The 14,705-nt window shown below is 44.3% G+C and overlaps 1 protein-coding gene across 1 annotated transcript in view; it reads right to left on the reverse strand.

The window, feature by feature from the left end:
* Positions 1–245: 245 nt before the first annotated feature.
* LOC115121623 (fibroblast growth factor 5-like) overlaps positions 246–14,705 on the reverse strand; it is a 32,075-nt gene continuing 17,615 nt past the window's right edge. The window contains exon 3 of the mRNA XM_065026070.1: positions 246–620. Coding sequence (XP_064882142.1) covers positions 246–620 — 375 coding nt within the window. The remainder of the gene's footprint in view (positions 621–14,705) is intronic.

The raw sequence follows: 14,705 nt of genomic DNA on the forward strand, positions 1-14,705 counted from the left end.
TTTTTGTTCAGTGTATAATTGACTGTTTTTATTTATCCTGGGAAAAGGGAGTTGTTTTAGGTGGGAAATCTCTGTATATCTCGGTAACACAGTTCCCGCTATTCAGCCCTAATCCAATCCACATAGCCTGGAACTCTGTTTCACCATTGTTTCACTACAGCAGTCTGGCAATCCTGAATCTTATCATGGATTCCAGGCTACAGCACTCAACCGACAGTCTTCCTTGACATGAACCTCTCCTCAGTCTATCCAAACCGAAACTTTGGCCAGTACTTGACAGTCTGCACCCTCTTCCCTGTTCCTGTATTAAGGTTCATCTTCGGCTGCGAGGGCGGCTGAGGTGCCACCGGGAGGCTTTTCCTCCTCTCTTTACTCCTGTCTGTGATGGTGAAGCCTCGTTCGCTCTGCAGGTCGTGCAGGTTGAGCCTGGGGAGGAAGTGCGTGGCGACGTGCTGTGATTTGACCCTGGGGCTGGAGCCCATCTTGGCTTTGCCTCTCTTGTTCAGGGCCACGTACCAGTCCCGTCCCGTCCGGTGGTTCCGGTGCAACACCGAGGCGTACGTGTTGTAACTGTTCTCTTGGAAACGCTCCCGGAATCTACAGTCGTCCGTGAACCGCTCCTGAAAAAAAAAAAAAACACAAACAAGTTGTACAGTAATGTTACCAAGAGCAGAATGCTACTGTTACGTGTGTTACAACACAGCAGGAAGGAATAAAGTGGCATTAATGACCACGAACATAGAAATCCTCTTGATTATCTCCTTAAACCAATCAGCAAGCAAGCAACAAAAAAACAAAAAAAAGCCACTGAGCATATTTGATCAGAACTATCATAAACCCTCCCTTTACATTTGTTTAATGTAACACTTTAAAGCATAAAAAAAAGAAATGAGCCCTGGACACATCTAAAGGAGATGTGAGATATAGTTCTAAGAATATCTCCTTGATGATTGATGGCACATAGACTAACCACTAATCTCCTAAAGAGAGTCCCAGCTCAGATGGAGAGGTGTAGGAATGGGGATAGAGTTGCAACATGGAACCGGGAGACATTGGGGAAAGGATACATTCAAGTATTTCACGATACTCTCAGTGTGTCTTGTGATTGAATGAATGTATGAGTTTCCATTTCCCAGGCTATAAACTATTAGGTCAGTCGTCGGTAGGGAGAGAGAGAGAGAGAGAGAGAGAGAGAGAGAGAGAGAGAGAGAGAGAGAGAGGTTCTCTTAGTAGTTGAGTGTGTGTTGTGTGTGTGTGTGTGGGGGGGGGGGTCAGGATATTGGTCAGGGGTCAGGGGTCAAACTTTATTTGGATAGTCCGGATCTTTCATGTATAGATGCTCTACAGATGTCCATACTATTAACAAACAATCTATTGTTAAGCAACTGCTTGCTGAGGTTAGGGTTAGTGTTCAGTTTAGGATTAGAATAAAGGTCAAGGTTAGGGTTAGTGTTCAGTTTAGGATTAGAATAAAGGTCAAGGTTAGGGTTAGTGTTCAGTTTAGGATTAGAATAAAGGTCAAGGTTAGGGTTAGTGTTCAGTTTAGGATTAGAATAAAGGTTAGGGTTAGTGTTCGGTTTAGGATTAGAATAAAGGTCAAGGTTAGGGTTAGTGTTCAGTTTAGGATTAGAATAAAGGTCAAGGTCAGGGTTAGTGTTCGGTTTAGGATTAAAGGTCAAGGTCAGGGTTAGTGTTCGGTTTAAAGGAAGGTTAGAATAAAGGTCAAGGTCAGGGTTAGTGTTCGGTTTAGGATTAGAATAAAGGTCAAGGTTAGGGTTTAGTGTTAAAGGTCAAGGTTTTAGGATTAGAATAAAGGTCAAGGTCAGGGTTCGGTTTAGGATTAGAATAAAGGTCAAGGTCAGGGTTAGTGTTCGGTTTAGGATTAAAGGTCAAGGTCAGGGTTAGTGTTCGGTTTAGGATTAGAATAAAGGTTAGGGTTAGTGTTCGGTTTAGGATTAGAATAAAGGTTAGGGTTAGTGTTCGGTTTAGGATTAAAGGTCAAGGTCAGGGTTAGTGTTCGGTTTAGGATTAGAATAAAGGTTAGGGTTAGTGTTCGGTTTAGGATTAGAATAAAGGTTAGGGTTAGTGTTCGGTTTAGGATTAGAATAAAGGTCAAGGTCAGGGTTAGTGTTCAGTTTAGGATTAGAATAAAGGTCAAGGTCAGGGTTAGTGTTCGGTTTAGGATTAGAATAAAGGTCAAGGTTAGTGTTAGTGTTCGGTTTAGGATTAGAATAAAGGTCAAGGTCAGGGTTAGTGTTCGGTTTAGGATTAGAATAAAGGTCAAGGTTAGTGTTAGTGTTCGGTTTAGGATTAGAATAAAGGTCAAGGTTAGGGTTAGTGTTCGGTTTAGGATTAAAGGTCAAGGTCAGGGTTAGTGTTCGGTTTACGATTAGAATAAAGGTCAAGGTTAGGGTTAGTGTTCGGTTTAGGATTAGAATAAAGGTCAAGGTCAAGGTTAGTGTTCGGTTTAGGATTAGAATAAAGGTCAAGGTTAGTGTTCGGTTTAGGATTAGAATAAAGGTCAAGGTTAGTGTTCGGTTTAGGATTAGAATAAAGGTCAAGGTCAGGGTTAGTGTTCGGTTTAGGATTAAAGGTCAAGGTCAGGGTTAGTGTTCGGTTTAGGATTAGAATAAAGGTCAAGGTCAGGGTTAGTGTTCGGTTTAGGATTAGAATAAAGGTCAAGGTTAGGGTTAGTGTTCGGTTTAGGATTAGAATAAAGGTCAAGGTCAGGGTTCGGTTTAGGATTAGAATAAAGGTCAAGGTCAGGGTTAGTGTTCGGTTTAGGATTAAATGTCAAGGTCAGGGTTAGTGTTCGGTTTAGGATTAGAATAAAGGTTAGGGTTAGTGTTCGGTTTAGGATTAGAATAAAGGTTAGGATTAGTGTTCGGTTTAGGATTAAAGGTCAAGGTCAGGGTTAGTGTTCGGTTTAGGATTAGAATAAAGGTTAGGGTTAGTGTTCCGTTTAGGATTAGAATAAAGGTTAGGGTTAGTGTTCGGTTTAGGATTAGAATAAAGGTTAGGGTTAGTGTTCGGTTTAGGATTAGAATAAAGGTCAAGGTTAGGGTTAGTGTTCGGTTTAGGATTAGAATAAAGGTCAAGGTCAGGGTTAGTGTTCGGTTTAGGATTAGAATAAAGGTCAAGGTTAGTGTTCGGTTTAGGATTAAAGGTCAAGGTTAGTGTTCGGTTTAGGATTAGAATAAAGGTCAAGGTCAGGATTAGAGCTAGGGTTAGGGTTAGTAGACAGTTGTAATGTTAGTGTTAGTATGTAGAGCTTCGACAGACGCTCTCACTAACATTAGTGTTATCCCAGTCTGTTGTTCCCACATGCTTCAAGAGGGCCACCATTGTTCCTGTTCCCAAGAAAGCTAAGGTAACTGAGCTAAACGACTACCGCTCCGTAGCACTCACTTCCCTCATCATGAAGTGCTTTGAGAGACTAGTCAAGGACCATATCACCTCCACCCTACCTGACACCCTAGACCCACTCCAATTTGCTTAACGCCCAAATAGGTCCACAGACGATGCAATCTCAACCACACTGCACACTGCCCTAACCCATCTGGACAAGAGGAATACCTATGTGAGAATGCTGTTCATCGACTACAGCTCGGCATTTAACACCATAGTGCCCTCCAAGCTCGTCATCAAGCTCGAGACACTGGGTCTTGACCCCGCCCTGTGCAACTGGGTACTGGACTTCCTGACGGGCCGCCCCCAGGTGGTGAGGGTAGGCAACAACATTTCCACCCTGCTGATCCTCAATACTGGGGCCCCACAAGGGTGCGTTCTGAGCCCTCTCCTGTACTCCCTGTTCACCCACGACTGCGTGGCCACGCACGCCTCCAACTCAATCATCAAGTTTGCGGACGACACAACAGTGGTAGGCTTGATTACCAACAACGACGAGACGGCCTACAGGGAGGAGGTGAGGGCCCTCGGAGTGTGGTGTCAGGAAAATAACCTCACACTCAACATCAACAAAACTAAGGAGATGATTGTGGACTTCAGGAAATGATTGTGGACTTCAGGAAACAGCAGAGGGAACACCCCCCTATCCACATCGATGGAACAGTAGTGGAGAGGGTAGTAAGTTCTAAGTTCCTCGGCGTACACATCACAGACAAACTGAATTGGTCCACCCACACAGACAGCATCGTGAAGAAGGCGCAGCAGCGCCTCTTCAACCTCAGGAAGATGGAGAAATTCGGCTTGTCACCTAAAGCACTCACAAACTTCTACAGATGCACAATCGAGAGCATCCTGTCGGGCTGTATTACCGCCTGGTACGGCAACTGCTCCGCCCACAACCGTAAGGCTCTCCAGAGGGTAGTGAGGTCTGCACAACGCATCACCGGGGGCAAACTACCTGCCCTCCAGGACACCTACACCACCCGATGTCACAGGAAGGCCATAAAGATCATCAAGGACAACAACCACCCGAGCCACTGCCTGTTCACCCCGATATCATCCAGAAGGCAAGGTCAGTACAGGTGCATCAAAGCTGGGACCGAGAGACTGAAAAACAGCTTCTATCTCAAGGCCATTAGACTGTTAAACAGCCACCACTAACATTGAGTGGCTGCTGCCAACACACTGACTCAACTCTAGCCACTTTAATCATGGGAATTGATGGGAAATGATGTAAAATATATCACTAGCCACTTTAAACAATGCTACCTAATATAATGTTACATACCCTACATTATTAATCTCATATGTATATGTATATACTGTACTCTATATCATCTACTGCATCTTTATGTAATACATGTATCACTAGCCACTTTAACTATGCCACTTTGTTTACATACTCATCTCATATGTATATACTGCACTCAATACCATCTACTGTATCTTGCCTATGCCGCTCTGTACCATCACTCATTCATATATCTTTATGTACATATTCTTTATCCCCTTACACTTGTGTCTATAAGGTGGTAGTTTTGGAATTGTTAGCTAGATTACTTGTTGGTTATTACTGCATTGTCGGAACTAGAATCACAAGCATTTCGCTACACTCGCATTAACATCTGCTAACCATGTGTATGTGACAAATAAAATTTGATTTGATTTTGACATTAGTGTTAGTCTGTAGAGCTTCGACAGACGCTCTCACTAACATTAGTGTTAGTCTGTAGACCTTCGACAGATGCTCTCACTAACATTAGTGTTAGTCTGTAGACCTTCGACAGACGCTCTCACTAACATTAGTGTTAGTCTGTAGAGCATCAACATACGCTCTCACTAACATTAGTGATAGTCTGTAGACCTTCGACAGACGCTCTCACTAACATTAGTGATAGTCTATAGAGCTTCGACAGACAATCCAAATAAAGTGTTACTTGGTCAGGATTAGAGCTAGGTTTAGAGTTAATAGACAGTTGTAATGTTAGTGATAGTCTGCAGAGCTTCGACAGACGCTCTCACTAACATTAGTGTTAGTCTGTAGAGCTTCGACAGATGGACTATCCAAATAAAGTGTTACTTGGTCAGGATTCTCAACGAAAGAAATGAGTTTTCCACGTTCAGGATTTGTCTTGGAGACTGCGTCACCTCGAGATGCTTGTTTGATGAGCAGTTTCCTGTAAAGTGATAGGGGCGATAGTTTTTCTCCCCCCCGACATAAAGGCAATTATCTAATCAGAGTAGGGACAGGAGAAACACGGCCTGAGGTAACATGGTAGTATGTCAACCAATTCTCACCCAGATGTTAACCAGCTGACTTCAGTTTATATCAGTGTGTGTCAACTGAGCCGTGTTAACATCAGCAGTATTAGCACAGAACGAAATACCACATTATTCACTTGGGGTTCATATACTTCTTAGGGTGTTAGTTTAACCATGGTCAACTCCCAGGCAGGGCTTGTTTCACAGTCAGGTTTAGTTTGTGGTCAACTCCCAGGCAGGGCTGGTTTCACAGTCAGGTTTAGTTTGTGTTCAACTCCCAGGCAGGGCTGGTTTCCCAGTCAGATTTAGTTTGTGTTCAACTCCCAGGCAGGGCTGGTTTCCCAGTCAGGTTTAGTTTGTGGTCAACTCCCAGAGGCAGGGCTTGTTTCACAGTCAGATTTAGTTTGTGTCCAACTCCCAGGCAGGGCTGGTTTCACAGTCAGATTTAGTTTGTGTTCAACTCCCAGGCAGGGCTGGTTTCACAGTCAGGTTTAGTTTGTGTCCAGTTCCCAGGCAGGGCTGGTTTCACAGTCAGATTTAGTTTGTGTTCAACTCCCAGGCAGGGCTGGTTTCACAGTCAGGTTTAGTTTGTGTCCAGTTCCCAGGCAGGGCTGGTTTCACAGTCAGGTTTAGTTTAACCGTGTCCAACACCCAGGCAGGGCTGGTTTCACAGTCAGGTTTAGTTTAACCGTGTTCAACACCCAGGCAGGGCTGGTTTCACAGTCAGGTTTAGTTTAACCGTGTCCAGTTCCCAGGCAGGGCTGGTTTCACAGTCAGGTTTAGGTTAACCGTGTCCAACACCCAGGCAGGGCTGGTTTCACAGTCAGGTTTAGTTTAACCGTGTTCAACACCCAGGCAGGGCTGGTTTCACAGTCAGGTTTAGTTTAACCGTGTCCAGTTCCAAGGCAGGGCTGGTTTCACAGTCAGGTTTAGTTTAACCGTGTCCAACACCCAGGCAGCAGGGCTGGTTTCACAGTCAGGTTTAGTTTAACCGTGTCCAACACCCAGGCAGGGCTGGTTTCACAGTCAGGTTTAGTTTAACCGTGTCCAACACCCAGGCAGGGCTGGTTTCACAGTCAGGTTTAGTTTGTGTTCAACACCCAGGCAGGGCTGGTTTCACAGTCAGGTTTAGTTTAACCGTGTCCAGTTCCAAGGCAGGGCTGGTTTCACAGTCAGGTTTAGTTTAACCGTGTCCAACACCCAGGCAGGGCTGGTTTCACAGTCAGGTTTAGTTTAACCGTGTCCAGTTCCCAGGCAGGGCTGGTTTCACAGTCAGGTTTAGTTTAACCGTGTCCAACACCCAGGCAGCAGGGCTGGTTTCAGATCAAACCCAGGGCATCTACTCCAGGACTACAAAACAAGAGAGTGAAGAGTGTGTTTACTGTTGAGGGGTCTGAGAAACTGGCTCTCAATGTTTATATGTATATCTTTCATGCCCTAGATGTTGTGAAATTCAACTCCTGGACACTATATCACATGGTATTGCCTATATTTTAATATGTCATTATTACATGTTGAGGCATAGGTCATTTTGTGGATATTCTGTCAAATAGCACTCTAGACCACCAGATTACATTAGTAAAGTAATTAAGAGGACCAGCAAATTATACTGAGAAGTGCCAAGGTGAAACTCCCCATTAAAAACAGAGTTTCCCGATTAACTTTTCTATCAACACAACCTTCTATAGAGTCAAAAGCCTCTGGAGCACGTTGAGGGATTCACTCTGGATTCTGTTGTTATTATAATGACATTTATTGTATCAGATTTCCAACGCAGAAATAGAAGTGTAGAGTTAAACAAAACACTGCGACAACCGTACAATCTGTAAATCGCTGTGAGCCGTGTGCCCCACTGTGTGTGTGTGTGTGTGTGTGTATGTGTATGTGTGTGTGTGTGTGTGTGTGTGTGTGTGTGTGTGTGTGTGTGTGTGGAGAGCGAGGAGAATCCAGACTAATTCTCCACTGATGGATCCTATACAGCTGGACTATAATTGTGTCTGATTGGGGTTAGGCCTGTAAAACCAGTTAATGATCATTTCAGAGCAGATTACAGACTAGACTAGACTAGCCTAGACCAGCCTAGACCAGACCAGACTAGACCAGACTAGACTAGACCAGACTAGCCTAGACCAGACTAGACTAAACCAGACTAGACTAGACCAGACTAGACTAGACCAGTCTAGACCAGACCAGACTAGCCTAGACCAGACCAGACTAGACTAGAACAGACTAGACCAGACCAGACCAGACTAGACCAGACTAGACCAGACTAGACTAGACCAGGCCAGACCAGACTAGACTAGACCAGACCAGACGAGACTAGACCAGACTAGACCAGACCAGACTAGACCAGACTAGACTAGACCAGGCCAGACCAGACTAGACCAGACCAGACGAGGCTAGACCAGACTAGACTAGACTAGACCAGACCAGACTAGACTAGACCAGACTAGACCAGACTAGACCAGACTAGACTAGACTAGACTAGACTAGACCAGACTAGACCAGACTAGACCAGATTAGACCAGATGAGACTAGACTAGACCAGACCAGACTAGAGCAGAACAGACTGCTCATCATGGGGTTGAGTGTCTGTGTGTGTGTGTGTGTGTGTGTGTGTGTGTGTGTGTGTGTGTGTGTGTGTGCGCGCTGCTCCTATCAAAGAGTTGCATAGATTGACAGACAGGAGCAGGGACTTCTTTGTCCCAGTACTCATTAGAGACCCAACATGTCAAATTATTGAATGACTACACTCAGCATAGAGATAAAACCCATTCCTCAACGTGCAGGACAAATCACGACATAGTTGTTGAATAATTAACAGCGACCTCTAACATTCAAGAAAATCATCATGATACAGTTAGTAAATGTGAACTGATTGATACAGGCAGTAAATGTGAACTGATTGATACAGGCAGTAAATGTGAACTGATTGATACAGGCAGTAAATGTGAACTGATTGATACAGTTAGTAAACGTGAACTGATTGATACAGGCAGTAAATGTGAACTGATTGATACAGGCAGTAAATGTGAATTGATTGATACAGTTAGTAAATGTGAACTGATTGATACAGTTAGTAAACGTGAACTGATTGATACAGTTAGTAAATGTGAACTGATTGATACAGGCAGTAAACGTGAACTGATTGATACAGGCAGTAAATGTGAACTGATTGATACAGGCAGTAAATGTGAACTGATTGATACAGGCAGTAAATGTGAACTGATTGATAAGGCAGTAATGTGAACTGATTGATAAGGCAGTAATGTGAACTAATTGATACAGGCAGTAAATGTGAACTGATTGATACAGTTAGTAAACGTGAACTGATTGATAAATGTGAACTGATTGATAAGTAACCCATTCCTCAACTCTAGAAAAAATGAATCTCACAAGATGTTTGTCTTGTGGCTCCCTAACTAACTGTGGTGGGAAACTATAAACTGTAGGATGTACAAGAGGATGGAGATGACCACGTCCTCAACCCTACGATGCCTTGTATAACCCTGTTCTAGTTGGTTCTGAAACAACAACAGCGTTCTGCTTTGTTGAAGAGTGCAGCATAGCAGAACAAGATGCCATTACAGCCATTCTGTAAACATGTCACTCACGAGATGAGCTGCCATAACAACAGAGGCAGAACATCAACTTTATAAGTTGTTCTAAAATCACCAACATCCTCTGGGTATTGTTGTTTTGAATTATAATTTGAAAAATGTATGGGAACCCCCTTGATGGTTGTGGGTGGGTGACCTAAACAGTTTTAGCACGACAGTGCAGTACATTTTACAAACACATTGAAAGGAGTTACTGTAGCACTTGTGCACAGCTAGTTGAGAGATATAATGTAGGCCTGCAGTACAACAGGCTGTACAATAATGATTCCAATAGTTCTTCTATTAAAATGGTTCTGTGTGGCTCAGTTGGTAAGAGTGTTGTGCTTGTGATTCCAGGTCTGTGGATTCAAATACCACTGGGGTCACATTCAAAAAAGTGTATGTGCTTGGATAGAAGTGTCTGTTAACTTATATATATTATTACATTAGTAAGTGCTTGGGGAATGCTGAGGTGTTCTTTAGTGGAATGCTGAGATGTTCTTTCGTGGAATGCTGAGATGTTGTTTAGTAGAATGCTGAGATGTTCTTTCGTGGAATGCTGAGATGTTCTTTAGTGGAATGCTGAGATGTTCTTTAGTGGAATGCTGAGATGTTGTTTAGTAGAATGCTGAGATGTTCTTTCGTGGAATGCTGAGATGTTCTTTAGTGGAATGCTGAGATGTTCTTTAGTGGAATGCTGAGATGTACTTTAGTAGAATGCTGAGATGTTATTTAGTGGAATGCTGAGATGTTCTTTAGTAGAATGCTGAGATGTTCTTTAGTGGAATGCTGAGATGTTCTTTGGTGGAATGCTGAGATGTTCTTTAGTGGAATGCTGAGATGTTCTTTAGTAGAATGCTGAGATGTTCTTTAGTGGAATGCTGAGATGTTCTTTAGTGGAATGCTGAGATGTTCTTTAGTGGAATACTGAGATGTTCTTTAGTGGAATGCTGAGATGTTCTTTAGTGGAATGCTGAGATGTTCTTTAGTGGAATGCTGAGATGTTCTTTAATGGAATGTTGAGGTATGATGATGAGCAATAAAATTATTCTATGGTTCTATCATTCTATCCTGTCTCTGTTTATGCCTGGTTTCAGTTCAGTTTAATGACTGGGAGAAGACAGGTGAGGGTTTATTGTGTCAAATCTGAATGCTATGGCAACTCTTTTAAAACGGCCCTTTCCCCTGATCCATGTGCTCCATCTGAGCAGATTAGGATGTTTTGAATGGTTTTCTAATTTACCAATCATTACATATATAAATATAGATATTTATGCAGTAACAGTCAAAACTTTGGACACACCTACTATTTCAAGGGTTTTTCTTTATTATTACTATTTTATACATTGTAGAATAATAGCGAAGACATCAAAACTATGAAATAACACATATGGAATCATGTTAAACAAATCTAAATATATTTTAGATTTTAGATTCTTCAAATAGCCACCCTTTTCTTTGATGACAGCTTTGCACACTCTTGGCATTCTCTCAACCAGCTTAATAAGGAATGCTTTTCCAAGTCTTGTAAGGAGTTTCCACATGTGCTGGCTGATTTTCTTTCACTTCGCGGTCCAACTCATCCCAAACCATCTCAATTGGGATGAGGTCGGGGGTTTGTGGAGGCCAGGTCTTCTGATGCAGCACTCCATCACTCTCCTTCTTGGTTAAATAGCTGTACACAGCCTGGAGGTGTTCTGGGTTAATGTCCTGCTGAAAAACAAATGTTAGTCCAGCTAAACGCAAAGCAGATGGGATGGTGTATTTCTGCAGAATGCTGAGGTAGCCATGCTGGTTAAGTGTGACTTGAATTCTAAATAAATTACAGACAGTGTCACCAGCAAAGAACCCCCACACTATCACACCTCCTCCTCCATGCTTCATGGTGGGAACCACACATACAGAGATTATCCTACTCTATGTCTCACAAAGACACGTCGGTTGGAATCCATAAATCTCAAATTTGGACTCATCAGGCCAAAAGTCAAATAACCACTGGTCTATAATGTCCACTGGTCTAATGTCCATTGCTCATGTTTCTTTGCCCAAGCAAGTCTCTTCTTACAGTATTATTGGTGTCCTTTAGTTTCTTTGCAGCAATTGGACCATGAAGGCCTGATTCATACAGTCTCCTCTGAACAGTTGATGTTGAGATGTGTATATTACTTGAACTCTGTGAAGCATTTATTTGGGCTGCAATCTTAGCTCTTAGCGTATCCTCTGCAGCAGAGGTAAATCTGGGTCTTCCTTTCCTGTGGCGGTCCTCATGAGAGCCAGGTAACTCTAATGAACTTATCCTCTGCAGCAGAGGTAAATCTGGGTCTTCCTTTCCTGTGGCGGTCCTCATGAGAGCCAGGTAACTCTAATGAACTTATCCTCTGCAGCAGAGGTAACTCTGGGTCTTCCTTTCCTGTGGCAGTCCTCATGAGAGCCAGGTAACTCTAATGAACTTATCCTCTGCAGCAGAGGTAACTCTGGGTCTTCCTTTCCTGTGGCGGTCCTCATGAGAGCCAGGTAACTCTAATGAACTTATCCTCTGCAGCAGAGGTAACTCTGGGTCTTCCTTTCCTGTGGCGGTCCTCATGAGAGCCAGGTAACTCTAATGAACTTATCCTCTGCAGCAGAGGTAACTCTGGGTCTTCCTTTCCTGTGGCGGTCCTCATGAGAGCCAGGTAACTCTAATGAACTTATCCTCTGCAGCAGAGGTAACTCTGGGTCTTCCTTTCCTGTGGCGGTCCTCATGAGAGCCAGGTAACTCTAATGAACTTATCCTCTGCAGCAGAGGTAAATCTGGGTCTTCCTTTCCTGTGGCGGTCCTCATGAGAGCCAGGTAACTCTAATGAACTTATCCTCTGCAGCAGAGGTAACTCTGGGTCTTGCTTTCCTGTGGCGGTCCTCATGAGAGCCAGGTAACTCTAATGAACTTATCCTCTGCAGCAGAGGTAACTCTGGGTCTTGCTTTCCTGTCCCTCATGAGAGCCAGGTAACTCTAATGAACTTATCCTCTGCAGCAGAGGTAACTCTGGGTCTTCCTTTCCTGTGGCGGTCCTCATGAGAGCCAGGTAACTCTAATGAACTTATCCTCTGCAGCAGAGGTAACTCTGGGTCTTCCTTTCCTGTGGCGGTCCTCATGAGAGCCAGGTAACTCTAATGAACTTATCCTCTGCAGCAGAGGTAACTCTGGGTCTTCCTTTCCTGTGGCGGTCCTCATGAGAGCCAGGTAACTCTAATGAACTTATCCTCTGCAGCAGAGGTAAATCTGGGTCTTCCTTTCCTGTGGCGGTCCTCATGAGAGCCAGGTAACTCTAATGAACTTATCCTCTGCAGCAGAGGTAACTCTGGGTCTTGCTTTCCTGTGGCGGTCCTCATGAGAGCCAGGTAACTCTAATGAACTTATCCTCTGCAGCAGAGGTAACTCTGGGTCTTGCTTTCCTGTGGCGGTCCTCATGAGAGCCAGGTAACTCTAATGAACTTATCCTCTGCAGCAGAGGTAACTCTGGGTCTTCCTTTCCTGTGGCGGTCCTCATGAGAGCCAGGTAACTCTAATGAACTGATCCTCTGCAGCAGAGGTAACTCTGGGTCTTCCTTTCCTGTGGCGGTCCTCATGAGAGCCAGGTAACTCTAATGAACTTATCCTCTTCAGCAGAGGTAACTCTGGGTCTTCCTTTCCTGTGGCGGTCCTCATGAGAGCCAGGTAACTCTAATGAACTTATCCTCTGCAGCAGAGGTAACTCTGGGTCTTCCTTTCCTGTGGCGGTCCTCATGAGAGCCTGGTAACTCTAATGAACTTATCCTCTGCAGCAGAGGTAACTCTGGGTCTTCCTTTCCTGTGGCGGTCCTCATGAGAGCCAGGTAACTCTAATGAACTTATCCTCTGCAGCAGAGGTAACTCTGGGTCTTCCTTTCCTGTGGCGGTCCTCATGAGAGCCAGGTAACTCTAATGAACTTATCCTCTGCAGCAGAGGTAACTCTGGGTCTTCCTTTCCTGTGGCGGTCCTCATGAGAGCCAGGTAACTCTAATGAACTTATCCTCTGCAGCAGAGGTAACTCTGGGTCTTGCTTTCCTGTGGCGGTCCTCATGAGAGCCAGGTAACTCTAATGAACTGATCCTCTGCAGCAGAGGTAACTCTGGGTCTTCCTTTCCTGTGGCGGTCCTCATGAGAACCAGGTAACTCTAATGAACTTATCCTCTGCAGCAAAGGTAAATCTGGGTCTTCCTTTCCTGTGGCGGTCCTCATGAGAACCAGGTAACTCTAATGAACTGATCCTCTGCAGCAGAGGTAACTCTGGGTCTTCCTTTCCTGTGGCGGTCCTCATGAGAGCCAGGTAACTCTAATGAACTTATCCTCTGCAGCAGAGGTAACTCTGGGTCTTCCTTTCCTGTGGCGGTCCTCATGAGAGCCTGGTAACTCTAATGAACTTATCCTCCAGAGGTAACTCTGGGTCTTCCTTTCCTGTGGCGGTCCTCATGAGAGAGGTAACTCTAATGAACTTATCCTCCGGTCTTCCCTTTCCTGTGGCGGTCCTCATGAGAGCCAGGTAACTCTAATGAACTTATCCTCTGCAGCAGAGGTAAATCTGGGTCTTCCTTTCCTGTGGCGGTCCTCATGAGAGCCAGGTAACTCTAATGAACTTATCCTCTGCAGCAGAGGTAACTCTGGGTCTTCCTTTCCTGTGGCGGTCCTCATGAGAGCCAGGTAACTCTAATGAACTTATCCTCTGCAGCAGAGGTGACTCTGGGTCTTCCTTTCCTGTGGCGGTCCTCATGAGAGCCAGGTAACTCTAATGAACTTATCCTCTGCAGCAGAGGTAACTCTGGGTCTTCCTTTCCTGTGGCGGTCCTCATGAGAGCCAGGTAACTCTAATGAACTTATCCTCTGCAGCAGAGGTAACTCTGGGTCTTCCTTTCCTGTGGCGGTCCTCATGAGAGCCAGGTAACTCTAATGAACTTATCCTCTGCAGCAGAGGTAACTCTGGGTCTTGCTTTCCTGTGGCGGTCCTCATGAGAGCCAGTTTCATCATAGCTCTTGATGGTTTTTGCGACAGAACTTGAAGAAACTTTCAAAGTTCTTGACATGTTCCTCGTTGACTGACCTTTATGTCTTAATGCTTTTGAACCAATCAGTTGTGTTTTGACAAGGTAGGGGTGGTATACAGAAGATAGCCCTATTTGCTAAAAGACCAAGTCCATATTATAGAAAGAACAGCTCGAATAAGCAAAGAAACAACAGTCCATCTTTACTTTAAGAAAGAAAGAAATTCCACAAATTAACTTTTAACAAGCCACACCTGTTAATTGATATGCATTCCAGATGACTATCTCCCTTGCTCTCTCGCTGTCACTCTCCCTCTCTCTCCCCCTCCCTCTCTCTCTTTCTCTCTCTCGCTCCTCTCTCTCTCTCTCTCTGTCCCTCTCAATGCATTCCAGATGACTAT

The sequence above is a fragment of the Oncorhynchus nerka genome, linkage group LG13 (genome assembly GCF_034236695.1).
Source record: "Oncorhynchus nerka isolate Pitt River linkage group LG13, Oner_Uvic_2.0, whole genome shotgun sequence".
NCBI classification, from domain to species: Eukaryota; Metazoa; Chordata; class Actinopteri; order Salmoniformes; family Salmonidae; genus Oncorhynchus; species Oncorhynchus nerka.